The sequence below is a fragment of the Ovis canadensis genome, chromosome 1, assembly GCF_042477335.2.
Source record: "Ovis canadensis isolate MfBH-ARS-UI-01 breed Bighorn chromosome 1, ARS-UI_OviCan_v2, whole genome shotgun sequence".
Classification (NCBI taxonomy): Eukaryota; Metazoa; Chordata; class Mammalia; order Artiodactyla; family Bovidae; genus Ovis; species Ovis canadensis.
This window is the reverse complement of record NC_091245.1, coordinates 210,897,643-210,919,389: the sequence shown is the minus strand read 5'-3', so window position 1 is coordinate 210,919,389 and position 21,747 is coordinate 210,897,643. Positions and strand designations below refer to the sequence as shown.

At 38.6% G+C, this 21,747-nt stretch overlaps 1 protein-coding gene across 3 annotated transcripts in view; it reads right to left on the bottom strand.

Moving 5' to 3' along the window:
* Nucleotides 1-21,747, bottom strand: part of GNB4 (G protein subunit beta 4) — a 70,592-nt gene that overhangs the window by 5,698 nt on the left and 43,147 nt on the right. For 2 of the 3 annotated variants that reach the window (XM_069579760.1, XM_069579750.1), the window contains 7 exons: nucleotides 16,155-16,193; nucleotides 15,512-15,618; nucleotides 12,717-12,780; nucleotides 11,165-11,327; nucleotides 10,092-10,158; nucleotides 9,783-9,984; nucleotides 2,115-2,331 (listed from right to left, as the gene is read on the bottom strand). In XM_069579760.1, the coding sequence (XP_069435861.1) occupies nucleotides 2,115-2,331; nucleotides 9,783-9,984; nucleotides 10,092-10,158; nucleotides 11,165-11,327; nucleotides 12,717-12,780; nucleotides 15,512-15,618; nucleotides 16,155-16,193 (859 nt within the window). The remainder of the gene's footprint in view (nucleotides 1-2,114; nucleotides 2,332-9,782; nucleotides 9,985-10,091; nucleotides 10,159-11,164; nucleotides 11,328-12,716; nucleotides 12,781-15,511; nucleotides 15,619-16,154; nucleotides 16,194-21,747) is intronic. The other variant, XM_069579770.1, reaches the window with a different exon arrangement.

Genomic DNA, 21,747 nt, shown 5'->3' with positions numbered 1-21,747 from the left:
TCTCCGGAACCACAGGAGCAAAGATGGGGTAAATAAAGACTGCATTAGAAAACATCTGGGCATCGATTAGACTCTCCAGGTCTCTACCTTCACTCTGCAGAGTCAGATGATTTATCATCCTGCCCAGAACACAAGACTAGAGACATGCTAGAGAGAGAACAAGAGGGTCTCTTAACTGGAAGAAAACAGGCACAGCTGAGATCAGTGCAACCACTGAAAGCTGGGGAATAAGGAAAGTTTACTTCCTGTTTCGCACTCCAGCTTTCTTCCTGAAATCAGCCCCTAAACTGTCAGAGAGATTCCAGGTAGAAAACTGGAAAAACCCACATCAGAGAACACAGCAGACCCAAGGGGGAAAAGGTCATAAGACATATCAGAAAGTCCCTAATGAGAGCCTGGCCAGATCATTGTTCAGTGAGGCCTACTGCCAGTACACCCCAAGCATACACAGAGGGCTTTTAGACAGTTTTAATGCCTCAATCTTAAGGATAATTAGGGCTTCCCTGGTGGCTCAGAGGTTAAAGCGTCTGCCTCCAATGCGGGAGACCTGGGTTCGATCCCTGGGTTGGGAAGATCCCCTGGAGAAGGAAATGGTAACCCACTCCAGTATTCTTGCCTGGAGAATCCCATGGACGGAGGAGCCTGGTAGGCTACAGTCCATGGGATCTCAGAGAGTCGGGCTAAAAATCATCAGAGTTTCAAGGAAATACACTATACAGGAGACTGAAAAAAAATAAGGGGGAGAAAAGGCAACTTGGAAAACAAAAGATTATGCTTAAAGAAAACTTCAAGAGAGGCTTTCGTTAATGACCCTACAGAAACAAAAGACTTATTCATGAAGAAAAGAATGCCCTTAAAAAGAAACTCAGATAGCAGCAAAAATGGAAAACCAAAGCTTAACAGATGGTTCATGGAAAGAAAAAGCAAGGATTTCTCCCAGAACATAAAAAAGACAGATAGAAAATAGAGAAACTAAGAAAGTCAAAGGAAAGTCCAAGAAGTCCAACATCAGAATAATGGGAGTCCTACAAAGAGAATGATAAAGGAGAAAAATGTGCAACTGATTAAATGAGCCCCCTAAAACTTTCCAGTGCTAGAGAGTATATGTTTCAAGATCGAAAAGGTCCACTGAATACTCAGAATGATAGATGGAAATGAATCTACCTCCAGACATAGCAAAACTTGCAGAAAGTTTGAAGAGTAATGAGAAGCACATCAAAAGTAAGAATGTGAGCCAAAAAATTAGAAGGTCCAATGATTTGACCCTAGAGAATATTAAGAATCTGCATCGCAAAAGAAGTCACATACATACGTCACTGCTCAGCAGTAAGTACTGTTTTAAAAATTCATAAGTGTGTAATAAACACTGACTGATGTTCTAAACAATTCACTACATGGGAAAAATCGGAAGAAGGAAGCTGAGGTAGGAGGAAGGATGTTAAAGCCAAACCTCAAGAGATAATGCCTAAATGTTAATTAAAAAAAAATCAATACAGGTATGTTATTTAAAGATACAGAAATAAATACTTAAAAGTAGCTACCTCTAGGAGCAGAAAATATGGGCTGAGGTCAGAAGACTGCTGTGTTTCAGTAATAACCCATTAGACCTAGTTGATTCTTTGCATATAATTTTGATTCTAAAAAATATTTTAAGTCACTCGGTAATTTGTTATTAATGACAGTCCCCAGTATTACTTGATGCTAGAATTTCAGAAGCTGCAGGGGAGAACTCAGAGTATGAGATTAAGAGGAGACAGTGATTCTATGCCCTTTCCTAGACAAGATCTGAACCAAAAAGAGGATGCACAGCAATTACACTGTTTCCTGTCAGATTATAAGCAAACTGTAATCTGGAAGACCACACTAAATTATATTCACTGTTCATCTTTATGTCAAAACTTAGCAAACATGAAAATATATAATCAGATATTACTCTTTAGAAAATAGAAACATAAATGCGGTTTATGAACTGTGACTGAACTCAAAGGTTAACAACAGCCATGAATGAAAACTGCCAGGTTGCCATTCCCCAGGGTATCCAGGAGACCTCAAGAACAACTGATAGGAAACTTCATGTTTCCTGACAAAAAACTAATGTGTATCAATTTACTGACCTGCACGATCTCCTTTGAGTGTGTCCCATACGTTACAATTGAAGTCATCATAGCCAGCTAACAGGAGACGCCCACTTTTTGAGAAAGCTACGGAAGTGATCCCACAGATGATATTGTCATGAGAATACAATAATAACTCTTGGTCTGCACGAAGGTCAAAGAGCCGGCAAGTGGCATCATCAGAGCCAGTGGCAAAGGCATATCCATTTGGGAAAAACTAGAAAGAAAAGCAACAAACACTTATTCCATATAAGTACACAAAAGTTATTTAAGGCAGTGTAATGATGGACTCTGGGGTAAGACAGTTCAGTAGCTCATTTGTGTCCGACTTTTTATGACCCCAGGGACTGCAGCACACCAGGCTTCCCTGTCCATCACAAACTCCCAGAGCTTGCTCAAACTCCTGTCCATTGAGTCAGTGATGTTATCCAACCATCTCATCCTCTATTGTCCCCTTCTCCTCCTGTCTTCAATCCTTCCCAGCATCAGGGTCTTTTCCAATGAGTCAGTTCTTCACATCAGGTGGCCAAAATACTGGAATTTCAGATTCAGTATCAGTCCTTCCAATGAATATTCAGGACTGATTTCCTTTAGGATGGACTAGATAGATCTCCTTGTAGTCCAAGGGACTCTCAGGAGTGGGTAAGACAGACCTAGATTTAAATTTCAACTAGGATTTGGGTCAGGTGAGTGATTTTAATCCCTGAAGATTCCTGAACACTTGGGCCTTATGCATGCTTCGTGCTGAGTCGTTTCAGTCGTGTCTGACTCTGCAACCCTATGGACTGTAGTCCACCAGGCTTCTCTGTCCATGGGATTCTCCAGACAAGAATATGCCCCTCTCTGGGGGATCTTTCTGACCCAGGGATCAAACTGGCATCTCTTATGTCTCCTGAGTTGGAAGGCAGGTTCTCTACCACTAGTGCCACCTGGGAAGCCTTAGTTTCAGCTTTAGCATGTTGGTTAGGGCAGAGTGAAATAACACACACAAAGGACCCATAACCCATTGTTCTGCACAAGACACATATTCAATAAATCCTGGCTCCGGGTCCTCTGTTGTTTAGTCACTGAGTTGTAGACACTTTTTTGCAACCCCTTGGACTTGGAGCCTGCCAGGCTCCTCTGTCCATGGAAGTTCCCAGGCAAATCCTTCCTTCTCTAGATCTTCCCAACCCAGGGATCAACCCACATCTGCTTTGGCAGGTGGAAACTTAGCCCTTGAGTCACCAGGGAAGCCTCTGATCCTCCATATGTTTTACTAAAACATTTAAATCAAATATTACTAGTTATAGTATTTATAGAAGGCGATGGCACCCCACTCCAGTACTCTTGCCGGAAAATCCCATGGACAGAGGAGCCTGGTGGGCTGCAGTCCATGGGGTCGCAAAGAGTCGGACACAACTGAGTGGCTTCACTTTCACTTTTCACTTTCATGCATTGGAGAAGGAAATGGCAACCCACTCCAGTGTTCTTGCTTGGAGAATCCCAGGGACGGCGGAGCCTGGTGGGCTGCCGTCTATGGGGTCGCACAGAGTCGGACATGACTGAAGCAACTTAGCATATATGAATGTGGACTCAAAGACATGTTCCAAAAACCTCATTATAAGAAATAAATAGAAACATTTTATAAAAGAGAACTTAAATCATCCAGTTAGGCTAGGTTATGAAGTGAAGCCAGCAGTAGACTAAACGTTCTCACGTGCGCACATGCAAACACACACACACACACACACACACACACACACACACACACAGAAAAAAACTATGCATTATTAGTTTGTGAATCTCATTTCTCAGATATTGTGGCACTACTCAACACTTTTTACAAAGAAGAAATCAGTTCTCTTCATATATCTACTGGTCGTCTGTATTGCTTTTTTAGGACCTATTGATCTGCAGGAATAAAATGAAGAATAAATTTGTTTTCTTTGTGGCAAATATAGCTTATCATTTTCCTTCTAATATCATTTACTTTAAAAAATATATAACCAACGGTATTTTTCACAGAGCTAGAACACGTAATTTCACAATTTGTATGGAAATACAAAAAACCTCAAATAGCCAAAGCAATCTTGAGAAAGAAGAATGTAACTGGAGGAATCAACCTGCCTGACTTCAGGCTATACTACAAAGCCACAGTCATCAAGACAGTATGGTACTGGCACAAAGACAGAAATATAGATCAATGGAACAAAATAGAAAGCCCAGAGATAAACTCACGCACCTATGGACACCTTATCTTTGACAAAGGAGGCAAGAATACACAATGGAGAAAAGACAATCTCTTTAACAAGTGGTGCTGGGAAAACTGGTCAACCACTTGTAAAAGAATGAAACTAGAACACTTTCTAACACCACACACAAAAATAAACTCAAAATGGATTAAAGATCTAAACGTAAGACCGGAAACTATAAAACTCCTAGAGAACATAGCCAAAACACTCTCCAACATAAATCACAGCAGGATCCTCTATGACCCACTTCCCAGAATATTGGAAATAAAAGCAAAAATAAACAAATGGGATCTAATTAAAATTAAAAGCTTCTGCACAACAAAGGAAACTATAAGCAAGGTGAAAAGACAGCCTTCAGAATGGGAGAAAATAACAGCAAATGAAGCAACTGACAAACAACTAATCTCAAAAATATACAAGCAAATCCTGCAGCTCAATTCCAGAAAAATAAATGACCCAATCAAAAAATGGGCCACAGAACTAAACAGACATTTCTCCAAAGACATACAGATGGCTAACAAACACATGAAAAGATGCTCAATATCACTCATTATCAGAGAAATGCAAATCAAAACCACAATGAGGTACCATTTCACGCCAGTCAGAATGGCTGTGATCCTAAAGTCTACAAGCAATAAATGCTGGAGAGGGTGTGGAGAAAAGGGAATCCTCTTACGCTGTTGGTGGGAATGCAAACTAGTACAGCCACTATGGAGAACAGTGTGGAGATTTCCTTAAAAAACTGGAAATAGAACTGCCTTATGACCCAGCAATCCCACTGCTGGGCATACACACCGAGCAAACCAGAACTGAAAGAGACACGTGTACCCCAATGTTCATAGAGGCACTGTTTATAATAGCCAGGACAACCTAGATGTCCATCAGCAGATGAATGGATAAGAAAGCTGTGGTACATATACACAATGGAGTATTACTCAGCCATTAAAAAGAATGCATTTGAATCAGTTCTAATGAGGTGGATGAAACTGGAGCCTATTATATACAGTGAAGTAAGCCAGAAAGAAAAACACCAATACAGTATACTAACGCATATATATGGAATTTAGAAAGATGGTAATGATAATCCTGTATACGAGACAGCAAAAGAGACACAGATGTATAGAACAGTCTTTTGGACTCTGTGGGAGAGGGAGAGGGTGAGATAATTTGGGAGAATGGCATTGAAACATGTATAATATCATATATGAAACGAATCACCAGTCCAGGTTCAATGCATGATACTGGATGCTTTGGGCTGGCGCACTGAGACAACCCAGAGGGATGGTACGGGGAGGGAGGAGGGAGGGGGGTTCAGGATGGGGAACACGTGTATACCTGTGGCGGATTCATGATGATGTATGGCAAAACCAATACACTATTGTAAAGTAATTAACCTCCAATTAAAATAAATTTATATTAAAAAAAAAAGCAATTTTTTGTAGGTATCACAGGCCCTGATTTCAAACTATACTACAAAGCTACAGGAATCAAAAGTGTATGTTACTGACACTAAAACGGATACACAGATCAATGGAATAGAATAGCCCAGAAATAAATCCAAAAACACACAGTCAACAACAAAGGAGGCAAGAATATACAATGAGGAAAAGACAATAAATGGTGTTGGGAAAACTGGCCAGCTCCATGCAAAAGCATCAAACTGGATGACTTTCTCATACCACATATATAAAAATAATCTCAAATGGATTAAATACTTAGATTTATAAATTTGAAACCATAAATCTCCTAGAACATAGGCAGTATGCTTTTTTCTTTTTTTCCATACTGTGTGGCTTGTGGGATTTTAGTTCCCAGACCAGGGATCAAACTCAGGCCCTTTGCAGTGAAAGCACAGAGTCCTAACCACTGGACTGCCAGTGAATTCCCAGGCAGTAAAGACTCTACCTGTGATGCAGGAGACCAGGGTTTGACCCCTGGGTCGAGAAGATCCCCTGGAGAAAGAAATGGCAACCCGCTCCAGTATTCTTGCCTGGAGAATCCCATGGACAGAGGAGCCTGGTGGGTTACAGTCCGTGGGGTCACAAAGAGTCGGACACGACTGAGTGACTAACACACAATAACACACGCATGCTCTTTCACACAGGTCTTAGGAATATTTGTTTTGGATCTGTCCCTTCAGGCAAGAAAAGCAAAAGCAAAATTAAACAAATGCAACTAAACCAAACTAGAAAAAATGAAGAAACTATTGACAAAAGGAAAAGGCAGCCTCCTAAGTGAGAGAAGATACTTGCAAACAATATATCCAAAACAAGGTTAATATTCAAAACATGCAAACAATCTGCAAAACTCAGTATCAAAAACCCAAATAACCTGATTAAAATACAGACAGGAGAACTAAATAGACATTTTTCCGAAGAAGATATACAAACAGCAAAGGGACACACGAAAAGATGCTCGACATCACTAATCATCAGGGAAACACAAAAATAAAGATATCTTAAAAATCTACAAATATTCAAAACTATAGAAGCTACTTCTAAATAACTTCATAGGTCAAAGAGATCAAAAGGAAAATTATAAAGAATTTTTCACTAAATGAAAATGAATCAAAATTTGTGGAATGTAGCAAAAAGCAATGCTTAGAAAGAAACTTATAACTTTAAGTTCCAATATTAGAAAAGAGGAAAGGTTTCAAACCAGCGATACCAGCTTCTGCCTTAAGAAATGAGAAACAGGAAAGCAAACAAAACCCATGTAAGCAGAAGAAAAGAAATAAAGATAAGAGTGAAAAATCAATCAAACAGAAAACAGAGACTCTTTGATGCCAAAAATGGTTCTTAGAGAAGAGAAATTTAAAAAACTGATGAAGTTGTGTCTGACTCTCTGTGACCCCATGGACTGTAGCCCACCAGGCTCTTCTGTCCATGGGATTTTCCAGGCAAGAATACTGGAGTGAGTTGCCATTTCCTTCTCCAGGGGAATCTTCCCCAGCCAGGGATCAAACCTGGATGGATCTCCTGCATTGCAGGCAGATTCTTTACCAACTGAGCTACCAGGGAAGCCCCGATTAACCTTTAACCAAATGCATTAGTTTGCTAGACCTGCTGTAACAAAGGAACACAAGCTGAATGGCTTAATCAACAGAAATTTATCATTTCATAGGTCTGGAGGGTAGAAGTCTGAAATCAAGGTGTCTGAGGCCTAAAAAGGGTCTGTTAGGCCAATATCCTTGGTTTACAGATGGGCTGGCTATCTTCCTATGTCTCGTCACACTGTTAACAGTGTGTGTTTGTCTCTAAATTTCCCTTTTCTAAGAGCAAGAGTCATATTGGATTAAGGGGGACACCACTCCAGGATGGCTCAACTAATTAATTATATCTGCAATAACTATTTTCAAATAAGGTCACAATCTGAGGTACTGGGGTTTAGGACTTCAACATGTAAATTTTTAGAGGTATTCAATTCAACCCACAAGACCAATCAGGAAAAAACTGAGAGACAAATTCCCAATATCATGAATGAGATACCCTATAGATTCCATAGCTATCAAAAGAAAACTAAGGGAATATTATGAACAACTGTAAGCTAGCACATCTGACAACACAGGTTACAGAGCCAAATTTCTTGAAAGGCAAACTCTACCAAAGCTTGCTCACGAAGAAACGGATAGCCTGCTGCTGCTGCTGCTAATCGCTTCAGTCATGTCCGACTCTGTGCGACCCCATAGACGGCAGCGTCCCTGGGATTCTCCAGGCCAGAACACTGGAGTGGGTTGCCATTTCCTTCTCCAATGCATGAAAGTGAAAAGTGAAAGTGAAGTCGCTCAGTCGTGTCCTACTCTTTGCGACCCCATGGACTGCAGCCTACCAGGCTCCTCCATCCATGGGATTTTCCAGGCAAGAGTACTGGAGTGTGGTGCCATTGAAGTAGGCCTATATCTAATTAGGACATTAAATTTTTAGTTAAATTTCTTCTCACACAAGAAAACTACCTTGGCCAGACAGCAAAGTCAACCAAACAACTAAGGATGAAATCTTATCAATTCCACACAAAGTGTTAACTTCCCAGCTCCTCCTATGAGTCTAGCATTAAGCTAATACCAAAGTGGAAACAAAATTTCTCAAGAAATGAAAAGTCATATCATAACATCAATATGGATGCAAATCTTAAAATTTCAACATATCAAAATCCACCAGTAAATAAAAAATGATTATGTATGAAAGGCAAGTGAGGCTAAATGTAGGGTTAGGTTAATATTTGAAATTCAACTCATGTAAATTCACCATTTAGCAGACTGAAAAAGATAAAACCACATCATCATATCAACAGATGAAAAAAAGGCATTTGATAAACTTCAACACTCATTCTTGATAAATCTGCAGCAAACTAGGAACAGAAGAGATCATCAACTTGATAAAGGCGGTGGGATGTGAGATGGACAGGATTGGATGTGCCTGCTCTAAGATTCTACTCTGCAAGCTAAGCTGGCCTAATAGCAGGGGAGGTCACAGAGCCTTTACTTTCTCTGATATTCTCTAAAAGATGATATAAAAGTGACTTTCAACATGTACATGATAAATAAAATTTATCCCCAAAATATCTTAGTGCAAAATCAGAGTACATCTTATACATATATACAGTAGCAATTACAGTACTTTTGGAAAATCTAGTCACCTGTATACTTTCTGACATCTGATCTGCATAGTACAATTTACCTAAGTCAAGGAGTATCCCACTTTCTAATACCCCTCCCCTCAATCCTGACTGATAAACCATTTTGATTGTCATTCAAAATGCCTTTTGGCTTTAATTTATACACGTATGTCTAGGTCACTCTCATATATATGGAGTTATTATTGGGCTTAATCTACTTGTGGCTACATGTCTGAATTGTTTTTTCCTTAATATGAAGGAGCTGATAAATAATTTATACCATTTACTGAGCATCCATCTCGTTTCATTTAGTTTCCACACCACGGTAGCATTATTCCTATGGAGGAAAGTGTGGCTCACAGAGGTTAAGTAGCCCACCTGATCTCACACAGCTGATTCCCAGATTACTAAGATTCAATCCAGGGTCTGGTGGATTTCAAAAGCTATGCTCTCTACATTAAATAGCCACCTCTGTCTTCCTGACTGCTCTCTCTTGGGGCTGTTCCCCTGACTGTGGAGATACAGGACACTGTTCTCCTCTGAACACAGCTGATACTCTGGATCCACTTTTTTGTTCAAGATTATCTTGCCCCGTAAATCTAGAAATTAAATTTATTCCTGTTCCCCTGAAAATGAAGACTTAGACCTATTAAAACCTTTCCATTAAAAAAAAATCAAACTCTTATTATTTGGGGATTAAATGTTGTTAAGAACACATTATTTATAGAATCCTTAAAGGGAATTTGTTGTTAAAATCATACTATGGAGTTCAACACTTTATATGCACAATAAATTTTCCTTAGAAATGCTGTTCACTTACACTGACAGCATTAATATCCGACAAATGCCCAGTGAAAGACTGTCTGCACATTCCATCTCGAATATCCCATAATTTTGAAGAGGCATCGCAAGCACCGGAAACAAAAGTTCTCATGTCAGGACTCAGGGAAAGACTCATCACATCTCCAGAATGCCCAGTGAATGTGGTGGTCTGCTGGGCAGTTTCAATGTCCCATAAAGCACTATAGTCAAAAACAGACAGAAATCATTAATGACTATTCTCCCCTCTTGCATTAATTCCTACTACCACGCTCAACCTCAAATTAGTAATCTTCTGGAATAAACTTACCAAGTTGTGTCTCCTGAACTTGTAACTATTTGGCTATCATCTAAAAACCGACAGCAGGACAAGTAGCCTACAGCATAGAGATAACAAATGTTAGGTTATCAGTGATTAATTCGATTACCATATAAAACAGTAATATGTATTTAAAAAATATAATACCTGGGCAACAAGTGTTTGTTAGAAAAATCTATAGTTCTACTTTTTTTTTAGTTCTACTTTTAATAACTTCCAATTCTATGCTGCCTTCAACTTTATTTTACCAACAGACCCTCTCTTAGGTATTTACTATGTCAATGACTCTGAAAGTTACAAACTTGAGTAAAAGACCCAGTCCCTTCCACCTACTACAATTACCTAGGAGAAGGATATGCCTTAATACAAATATTATCTATAATCTATAGCAGACTGGGTTAAGTACCTTGGAGAAATACTTTAAAAATCTCAGTGAAAGCTTCATTAAAAAGGTGGACTCAAAAAAAGAGAGGCGGATTTGAATGCTCAGAATTCACCAGCTGTTCAAAATATGGAAATAGCAGGAGGAATACCATTATAGAAATTTTATAAAAATTATAGCCAAACAGTACTTCCAAGAATTCAGAGAGGCTGAAACCTGGTAAGTGGCAACAAATTCCTATGAACACTGCTAGCCAAATACTGATGAACTATGGTGTGCACACTAATAAAGCAATGCATTATCACACAGTGAAAAAATACTTCATAAATGTATCTTGACACACACTTTCAAGTACCTAATGAAGCATCCAAATGTCATAATTGTCATAGGTTTGCAAAGAATACAGAAAATCATATTTGCTTTCTTTCTGTATTCATTATTGTTTGAATTTTTTGCAATAAGTAATTTTTATAAAACAATACTATTTTTAAAAGATAAATAGAAGTAGAGTCATCATTTGAATAATTATCAAAAGTCGGTGCTTCTCAGATTGATAGTAATTTCCATTCTCACTTGACTAACATGCATCCTTTGGTCAGTTGAGCCCCTTTTGTCCCTCTTTCTCCTTGATCTTCAGAGAAGTCAAATTTGGGAGGAAAGGACAGGATGCAGCGAAGCTTACCTGTGTGACCTGGCAACTCTCGGCTCACTCTCACATTGCCCTCTCTGGTTTTTAAGTTATATATAGAGCAGATGTTGTCCAGTCCTCCACAAGCGACATAATTACCAGAGGGAGCATAAGCACAGGTCATCACCCAGGAAGACCGCAGAGGGATAGCATGCATCTGCAGAACAAACACAGCATCAAAACTAATATTACAAAAGTCATGGATTTTTCAAACCTACTTACAGTGAAGCAGATATCACTCAAACGTAAATACAGCTTAAAAATAAGCCAAGTAAACTAAAGAATACAATGAGCTGAGAAACTGAATAAAAAAAAACAACGCACACTAAAATGCCTGTTATATTTTCTACATATTGCAAATCATTTGGACTTAAGTGCTCTTTTCAGAAAGTATTCTTTTAGGAAGAACAAAGACAGAGAATGTTTCAATACTAATAGAGCTGTTTGAAATATTAAGTGTAAAATGTTAAAAAAAAAAACAATAAAATTCTTGGCTTTTTGCGTAGTGTTCAAAAGAGGAATTTCCCACAACAGAACAGTGAACAATACAAGAACTGGAGCTGAACAGAATGGTCCTTCCACGAAGAACTATGTGTTTCTAATGACTCGTATTCTGGGCTTGAATTTGAACAATGGTAATAGTTTGCACTGATCTACTCACACCACTGTCTGATGTCTTATTACCCAACATCAAGCATTTGCAAATCAGGTAGCACAGTTTAATGTGAATGGGAACATCAAGGCTAAATGGCCCAGACACAGAGTCAATATATTGTGTGATTACTATGCTCTCACTTAACCCAAAAGAGTATTTTTCATTTTAGGAAAATATAGCTGAAAGTCATTAATTGACACCAAAAAACTAAGAAAACTATTTTATTACAAATCTATCCTAGCTAGCTTTCAAATTCTCAAGCAGGCTGAAGTTACTGTTTGCTTCACAAAATAGTACTTCTAAATCTTTAATGGAAACAGTGGTATAAGTGTACGTAGAATCTAAAAGTATTTGACTTGTGAGCGTTTTCTCAGAGCTTTTCCACTACCACGCAACACCTCTACATCAGGAATTCTTTCCAGGAGACATCAGAAGAACCCACTAGTTTTTACCACCAAGGGATCTAAACAAGTTGTAATCTGCCTCCAACCTATTCAATCTTCTGAACAGCCCAGAAACACAAATCAATGCCTAACATTCCAGCTTATCCACAACTAAAAATAAAACTATAGGTCATTGTCACATTAGGAAATGGGAACTTTACAAAAATCATTTGTATATAAAACTGATGCACACTATCTTTTAATATTTGAGTATGAAATATGGGACTCAAGACACACTGAACTATATTCCTAGAGTTGTCTTTGGGAATAAAAAAAGGGCTAAATATTAAAAGTAAATACTAGGCCTAAAGAGAGGACCTAAGTAAAAATTAATGGAATAAATTTATCCCAGGAAGAAACTGTAACCTTGAATTAATAGAATAAAGGAAAGAACTGGTTTATCAAACCAAATAAAAGGTTATATAAGAGGATGATTAAAAAATTCTACCTTATTTGTTGTATAGCTATCCCAAATAATTAATTTTCCATCTTGGGAAGCACTGACTAGTAGCCTAGAGGAGCAAACACAAAAATAATGTGACACTTAGAGGAAAAAAGTAGTTTAAATTAATTATGCATTGCAATAATGTAGAACAGTTCAGAAAAGACAAATAATTTTTCTAATAAAAAACTTGATACCAGGAAACATTCTCAACTTAAAAAAATATATTCTGCATGCCAAAAATTGTCAACATTAAAATTTTTTAAGAGATTTTACTAAAAATGTCTCTGGTTATAATCCAACTTTTTCATGGTGACAACATTCTAGGTATTATTCACGATTTTGGTAGCTCTTAGTTGACTGGCTTAGAATGTACTGACTTAAATATAATGACAATGAAGTACATGTAAGTCTAACAACCACGTTTCATTCAATCTAAAAATATCACTTGAGAGCCTGTGATGGAAAGGCTGTATTAATGGCACAACATAGGCGATACCTCCTACCTTTGGGGCCTCTACCATCTGGTGGAGATAGGACATTTACTAAAATAAATTAGGTAAGTGAAAATAGTCAAAGGAGTAGTATAAAATAAAGGCCACAGGAAAACAAATGAGGGACAGATAACTACTGAGTTACTCAAGTAGCCTGGCGAAAGAAAACATGTCTTGAAAAGCAGAATTTTGAAAGCTGGAGAAATCTGTACTCTATAAAGAGGGCAAGTTCCATGGCAAGAGGCGGAAAAATACAATGGGTGTTTCAAAATTTCCCAGTTACACAGACTTCACAAGAAATAGAATAAACAGCTGGGAAAAGCAGACTGGGCTTAAATAGCAGAAAGCTCTGTCTGCCAGGCTAACTAGGAACTCTTGACTGAAGTTATAGGCCACTGGATTTCTTGTTTTCTTTTGGAATTTTATTTTTCACTCTGGTATAAAATTCAAAAGATACAAAAGGATAGATATACAAAGAAAAGAATCACGTTCTGTGTTCCTATCACTCAGCCACCCATTTCCCTTCACTATAGGCAAATAACGTTATCAGGTTCTTATGTAGTAATCACTGTAAGTTTCATGAAAGGGCAGCTACAACCACAGGGTATGGGATGGAACTAAAGCTTTTTTAAAAACAACTGGTATCATCAGCACTGAGTTGAGAAAAAAGTTAAGTAACAGGCTGATAATCAGAATGGGTAGAAAGACAAGGGGAGACAGGTGCTTTGCTGACACTCTGTGTTCTATGAAGATTAATAGTCTTGAGGAAATTTTACGTAAGAACCATTAACATTTTCAAGTGATTGTATTGTGAGTTATGTATTTGCTATCTCAATGGTTAGATTACTTCTTATGTTAAATTTAAGAGAAAAAAAAATTTGGCCTAGCTTTATGTCGGTTGTTAGTTATATACTTTCATTTATCCCCTCTGAAGAGGCAGAAGTTCTATATTACTGTATTCAAAAATCCTATTTATACTGAGATGTGGGAACCATTAGGAACAGGTAGCAACATTTTTAGATTCTCCTGGAAGAAGAGAAAAAACATGTGCAACGCCTATTAAAAACTAATTGGTTGGGCTTCCCCAGTGGCTCAGTGGTAAAGAATCCACCTGCCAATGCAGGAGACATGGGTTCAATCCCTGATCGGGGAACATTTCACAGGCCACAGAGCAATGAAGCCCACGCACCACAACTACTGAGCTTGTGCCCCGGAGCCTGAGAGCTGCAACTGCTGAGCCTCCGTGCCCTAGAGCCTGTGCTCTGCATGGGAGGCCACCGCAGTGAGGCGCCCACACACTGCAGTGAAGGGGAGCCCCGCGCACCACCACTGGAGAAGAGCCAGGCAGCAACAAGCCGGCACAGCCAGGGACAATGGCAAATAAATACGTTTTTTAAAATTAGTTTAAAAACTGTTTATTTATTTGGCTACGCCAGGTCTTAGCCGTGGCACCGGGGATCTCTGGTCTTTGTGGCGGCATGCCAGCTCTTAAGCTGTGGCATGCGAACTCTTAGCTGTAGCATGTGGGATCTACTTCCCTAATCAGGGATCGAACCTCGGCCCTCTGCATTGGGAGTGCAGAGTCTTAGCCACTGGAACGCCAGGGAAGTCCCCCAAAATAATTTCTTAATTAAGAAGTTTTCCCAATTAGATGGACCAAATCAAAGGAACAAGTCAACCATTATGGAAGCAGGGTCAGACACTGTGTAGTATTGTCAGATACTCTGGAAAAAGCACAGACCATACTGTAACCCTGTGAACAAGTCATGACCAACCATTCGACTGCAATCCAGATGGCTGCTGTGTGTGTGTGCACATGGACTCTCACTACGCACACTTGCAGGGTGTGGCTGGGGAATAAAAGATGTGTTCAATGGAAATGTCTTTTTGTAATTCCATCCTTCATGAATTTAGGTAATGAATAAATTATAGCAATATCTGGTAACTTGTACAGCAATATTCAACAACTATTTCCTTATTACCTGAAATTTCAATGTTTATTATGCAATAAAACTACCTTGACATGTTAATAAACAAAGTATAATACCCCACTGCAAAGAAAAGAAATCCTAAACACTTTTCCTAAATCATTCAATAAACGGTATTTCTGAGAGGTCAATTTCTTTTCCATATTAAAGGTTTTTAAACTTTTAAAGTGTCAATGAATATTTTTATTAAGAGCTAGGCAGTCATATTAGATGCATTTTTTTCAAACACTTCATAGATACAGGTTGTTTCTAATGGACAATGCAAGTGGTGAGTCAAGAAAATAATTTTGCAGGCAGTTTGAAAATGGCAGGTACAAACCTTGAATCATATCCCCAGTGCATAGCATAGATTTTAGCTAGGTGACCTCTCAGCGTACGTCTCGTTCGCATTTGTATTCGACCCACAGAATCCATATTTGACGTGATCTTTAGGAAGTAATGAGAATGTTATTCTTTAGCTGGCACTAAAGTAGACATAAAATAAATGGACAGTTACTGAAGATATTTTAATATAAATAATTCCTATGATGCTCAAGAAAACGTATGATTTATTTGCACACCTTCCAATAAGAACATCTTCTGTAGACAAGTAAAAAAATAGACATACCGTCCAACCTTAGTAAAAAAAAAACAGCCACAAATAAAAAGCTAATATATGATCATATAGTAAAATATTTATAATTTTAACCATTTAAAGAAAGCCAATTTTTCATTTAAATAGCACACAAAATATCCTTAACTTTCTATGTATTTTTATAGTATTTACTTTTTCACAGACTTTCATTTTCACAAGTATGTTTTAAAAGGCTCTTGAACAGCATCTGACAAATCACAAAGCCTTTTTAATAGAGATCTCATTTTTCTTTCAATTAAATACTAATAAATAGAATCTGTCATTTGCATCGTTGTCAAGCTATTTCATACCAATTAGTAAAAGAAACTGAGGAAGAAGAAAACTTTACCTGAACAAGTGTTGCATCATTACATGCTTTCCTAGCATCCTGAAATAAAGATGATTATACATTTAGACATGGAAATCCCTAGATATGATTTAAAATAAGGTTTTCATTGGAAATGTAGATTTGAAATACACTCCTTAGTGTACTACACAATCTTTGGTTTATTGAGAAAATTCACGTAACATAAAATTAACCACTTTAATCATTTTAACGTGTGCAGCTGGATTGGTTAGGATATTGACAATGTTGGGCAACCATCATCACTACCTAGCTACAGAACATTTTCATCACGCCCCAAAAAAGAAACCCTATACTTTCCAATTCCCTCTTCCCCCACCACTAGGTGATCACTAATTTACTTTCTAATGGATTTACCCACTCAGGACAATGCACACAAATGGAATCATACAATACATGATTTTTGTGTGTCTGGCTTCCTTCATTTAAATGTAATGTTCTGAAGGTTCATTCATATTGTATCATGTGTCAGTATTTCATTCCTTTTTATGACTAATATTTCATTGTATGAATATATTACATTTTGCTTATCCATTAATTAACTGGATGGACATTTATGCTGTTTCTACTTTGTGGTTTTATGATTAATGATGCTGTGATTACTCATATACAAGTTTTTGTGTGTATGTATGTTTTCAGTTCTCCTGGGCATACAACTAAACATAGACTTGGTGGGTCATATGGTAATTATGTTTACATCTCATCTCTTTATTTGTGGTTTTATTTCTATTGCTTTAGGAGTCTGACCTAAGAAAACATTGTTATGATTTATGTCAGAGAATATTTTGCCCATGCTGTCTTGCAGGAGTATTATGGTATCATGTATTAAGTCAGAGAAAATGACTTTAAAATATAGACTGTTACAAGAGACAAAGAAGGACACTACATAATGATCAAGGGATCAATCCAAGAACAAGATACAATAATTGTAAATATAAATGCACCCAACATGAGAAAACTTCAACAAATAAGCCAAATATGCTAACAGTCATAAAATGAGAACCCGACAGTAACACAATCATCATTGGGAACTTTAACACCTCAATTACAGCAATGGATAGGTCATCCAGACAGAGAATCAATAAGGAAAAAGAAGCCTTAAAAGACACATTAGATCAAATGGACTTAACTGATATTTATGGAGCATTTACCTTCCCACCAACAGTGTAGAAGTGTTCCCTTTTCTCCATAACTTTTATAGCATTTGTTATTTGTAGATTTTTTGATGATGGCCATTCTGACTGTTTCGAGATAATACCTCACTGTAGTTGTGATTTGCATTTCTCTAATAATTAGCAATGTTGACCACCTTATCATGTGCCTTTTAGCCATCTCTCTGTCTTCTTTGGAGAAATCTCTATTTAGATCTTTCACCATTTGCATGGGTTGTTTATTTCTTTCATATTGAGCTACAAGAGCAGTTTATATAATTTGGAGAATAATCCCATGTTGACTGCTTCATTCGTAAATATTTTCTCCCATGCTGCGGGTTGTCTTTCATTTTGTTTATGGCTTCTTTTGCTGTACAAAACTTAAATTTAATTAGGTTTCACTTGTGTTACAGAATGTTCTAATTTCATTCTTTTCCATGTAGCTCTTCAAGTCTTTCCAGCACCACTTATCGAAGAGGCTGTCTTTTCTCCACTGTATATTCTTGCCTCATTTGTTGTACATTAATTTTTAGAGAAATGCAAATCAAAACTAAAATGAGATACCACCTCACACGAGTTAAGAAAGGCCATCGTGCAAAAGTCCACAAACAATGAATGCTGACGTGGGTGTGGAGAAAAGGGAACCCTCCTACACTGTTGGTGAGAATATAAATTGGTACAGCCACGATAGAGAACAGTATGGAGGTTCCTTAAAAAACTAAAAATAGAACTAGCAAATAATCCAGCATTCCACTTCTGGACATATATCCAGAGAAAATTGTAATTCAAAAAGATACATGCACAGACTTCCCTGGTGGTTCAGCCGTTAAGAATTCACCTACCACTGCAGGGTACATGGGATCAGTCCCTGCTCTGGGAAGATTCTACATGCCAAGAGGTAACTAAGCCTGCATGCCACAACTACTGAGCCTGCGTGCAGCAACTACTGAAGCTAGTGCACCATACTGAGAGAGCTCATCCTTCAGTTCAGTTCACTCGCTCAGTCATGTCCGACTCTCTGCGCCCCCACGGACTGTGGCACACCAGGCTTCCCCGTCCATCATCAACTCCTGGAGCTTATTCAAACTCATGGCCATCGAGTCAGTGATGCCATCCAACCATCTCATCCTCTGTCGTCCCCTTCTCCTCCTGCCTTCAATCTTTCTCAGCATCAGGGTCTTTTCCAATGAGTCAGTCAGTTCTTCACATCAGGTGGCCAAAGTATTGGAGCTTCAGCTTCAGCATCAGTCCTTCCAATGAATATTCAGGACTGATTTCCTTTAGGATTGACTGGTTTAATCTCCTTGTAGTCCAAGAGACTCTCAAGAGTCTTCTCCAAACACCACAGTTCAAAAGCATCAATTCTTCAGTGCTCAGCTTTATAGTTCAACTCACACATCCATACACAACTACTGGAAAAACCATAGCTTCGACTAGACAGACCTTTGTCAGCAAAGTAATGTCTCTGCTTTTTAATATGCTGTGTAGGTTGATCATAGCTTCTCTTCCAAGGAGCAAGCGTCTTGTAATTTCATGGCTGCAGCCACCATCTGCAGTGATTTTGGAGCCCCCCAAAATAAAGTCTCTCATTATTTCCATTGTTTAGCCATCCATCTGCCTTGAAGTTATGGGACCATATGCCATGATCTTAGTTTTCTGAATGTTGAATTTTAAGCCAACTTTTTCACTCTCCTCTTTTCCTTTCATCAAGAGGCTCTTTAACTCTTCACTTTCTGCCATAAGGGTGGTGTCATCCGCATAGCTGAGGTTATTGATATTTCTCGAGCAATCTTACTTCCAGCATGTGCTTCATTCAGCCCAGCATTTCACACGGTATACTTTGCATATAAGTTAAATAAGCAGAGTGACAATACACAGCCTTGACGTACTCCTTCCTTTCCCTATTTGGAACCAGTCTGTTGTTCCATGTCCAGTTCTACATACAGATTTCTCAGGAGGCAGGTAAGGTGGTTGGTATTCCCATCTCTTGAAGAATTTTCCCCCAGTTTGTTGTGATCTACACAGTTAAAGGCTTTGACATAGTCAACAACGCAGAAATAGATGTTTTTCTAGAACTCTCTTGCTTCTTTGATGATCCAACAGATGTTGGCAATCTGATCTCTGCTTCCTCTGCCTTTTCTAAATCCAGCTTGAACATCTGGAAGTTCATCGTTCATGTACTGTTGAAGCCTGGCCTGGAGAATTTTGAGCATTACTTTACTAGCATGTGAGGTGAGTGCAACTGTATGGTAGTTTGAACATTCTTTGGCACTGCCTTTCTTTGGGATTGAAATGAAAACTCAGCAGTGGCCACCGGACTGGAAAACGTCAGTTTTCATTCCAATCTCAAAGCTCATCCTTAGGTAGGTTGATAAGTAGTCTGGGGCCCTTGAGGAGGAAAAGGTCCAGGGCTCTTGAATAGGAGAAAGGGGTCTGAGGTTCTCAAGGAGGAGAAAAGGGCTTTTTTTTCTACATTGCTTTGTATTAGTCAGTATAACAACATATCTTGCTTAAGGACACGTTTCTCCTTAACAAGGACCTTCTGACTAATCTTGTTAAGATGTATGTTGGAGGGGTGGGTCTGGTAACATCTTTCTATTGTTAGTTCTAATCCTGTTATTTTATACTGTGGGAGTGGGTCTGGTAAAACCCTTTTTTGTAACAAGGTATAAAGCTCCCTTGCACAGACTGGGCGAAGCAGGGCACTCTCTGTCCCCCTTCTGATGTCTATGTCAGTTTTCTCTGTCCCCTTTTATACTTTTAAAGTCTGCTACACAAAAGTTCCTGAGTGATCAAGCCTGGTCCCTGGTCCTGAAGCTAAATCTTCGGCGATCAAGAATCCGACATCGTTCTCCTAAGCTATCACTATGCCCCACAACAAGAGAAGACACCACAATGAGAAACCCACGCACTGCAACTAGATAGCAGCCCCTGCTCGCCACAACTAGAGAAAAAGCCTGCACACAGCAACAAAGACCCAGTGCAGCCAAAAATAAATAAAAATTTTTTTTAAAGATACAGGCATGTCAATGTTCACTGCAGCACCATTTACAACAGCCAACACATGGAAACAACCTAGATGTCCATCAATAGATAAATGGATAAAGAAGAGATGGTACATATATATACAATGGAGTATTATGCATCCATAACAAACACTGAAATAAGGCCATTTGCAACAACAACAATGGACCCAGAGATTAGAGATTATCATGCTAAGTGAAGTAAGTCAGACAGAGAAAGACAAATATTGTATGATAATTACTGATACGTGGAATCTAAAAAGATTACAGGGAATCCCCTGGCGGTCCAGGGGTTAGGACTCTGATTGTCCACTTCAGGGGACATGGGTTCAATCCCTGGTCAGGGAATTAAGATCCTGCATGCTACACAGCCTGGCCCAAAAAAAAAAAAAAGATGATTACAGATGAACCTATTTACTAAACAGAAAAAGACTCACAGACTTTAAAAAAAAAAGTATGCTTCCCAAACAGAAAAGATGAAGGGAGAGGGATAAATCAGGAGTTTCAGATTAATACATACACACTACTATATATAAACTAGATCATCAACAAAGACCTACTGCATAGCACTCGAATCTCTACTCATTATTCTGTAATAACCTATATGGAAAAGAATCTTAAAATGATTGGATACGTTAGGTAGGAAGTTAGGCATGAGTGATGAGGGGCGGCCTAGGTGAAAAGGATGCAAGCTAACCTTTAAACCCCATCGCAGACATGCCCAAGGGAGCTCACAGATATCCTACAAAAACAACCACAGAGACTTTTCCAACTTCTCACCAGTGCCTTAAGCACACAGTGGATACAAAAAAACCACAGGGGCTTACTTAAGTAACCTTAGGCAGCTAGGAAGCCATTAAGGATTCCTGGCATGCTGCGAGTCATGGGGTCTCAAAGAGTTGGACACGACTGAGTGACTGGACTGAACTGAACTTAATGTTCCATACATACATACATCTGGTAACAACAGACTGAATTATGGGAAGACATGTGCAACAAAGCCTGTTGTTATATAGCCTGCAACTGTCAATCAGACTTGAATATGTCCATTTGCATTCCCTTTCCTGACTGGTGGTGGTTAAAGCCCTATTTTGCATTGGGCAGAACCAAAAGGAGGAGAGGGAAAGTATAAAAAAGGGAAGCCTTTTGACTCTGGGGTCAGCCTGCTCCCATGTCTAGGGAGTGTCTGTTTAATAAAAGTTCTGTCTGCTTGAGCTGTAACTTGCCTGTTGTTTTAAACCACTTAGTCTACCATTCTAAATTTGTGTTGCAATGAGATAAGAACAGAGGGAGAGAAAAAAACTAACCTGACAGAAAGATAATCAGTTTGCTATATACCTGGAATTAACATGGTCACTGTAAATCAACTATACCCCAATAATAAAATTAAACTGAAACTAAAAA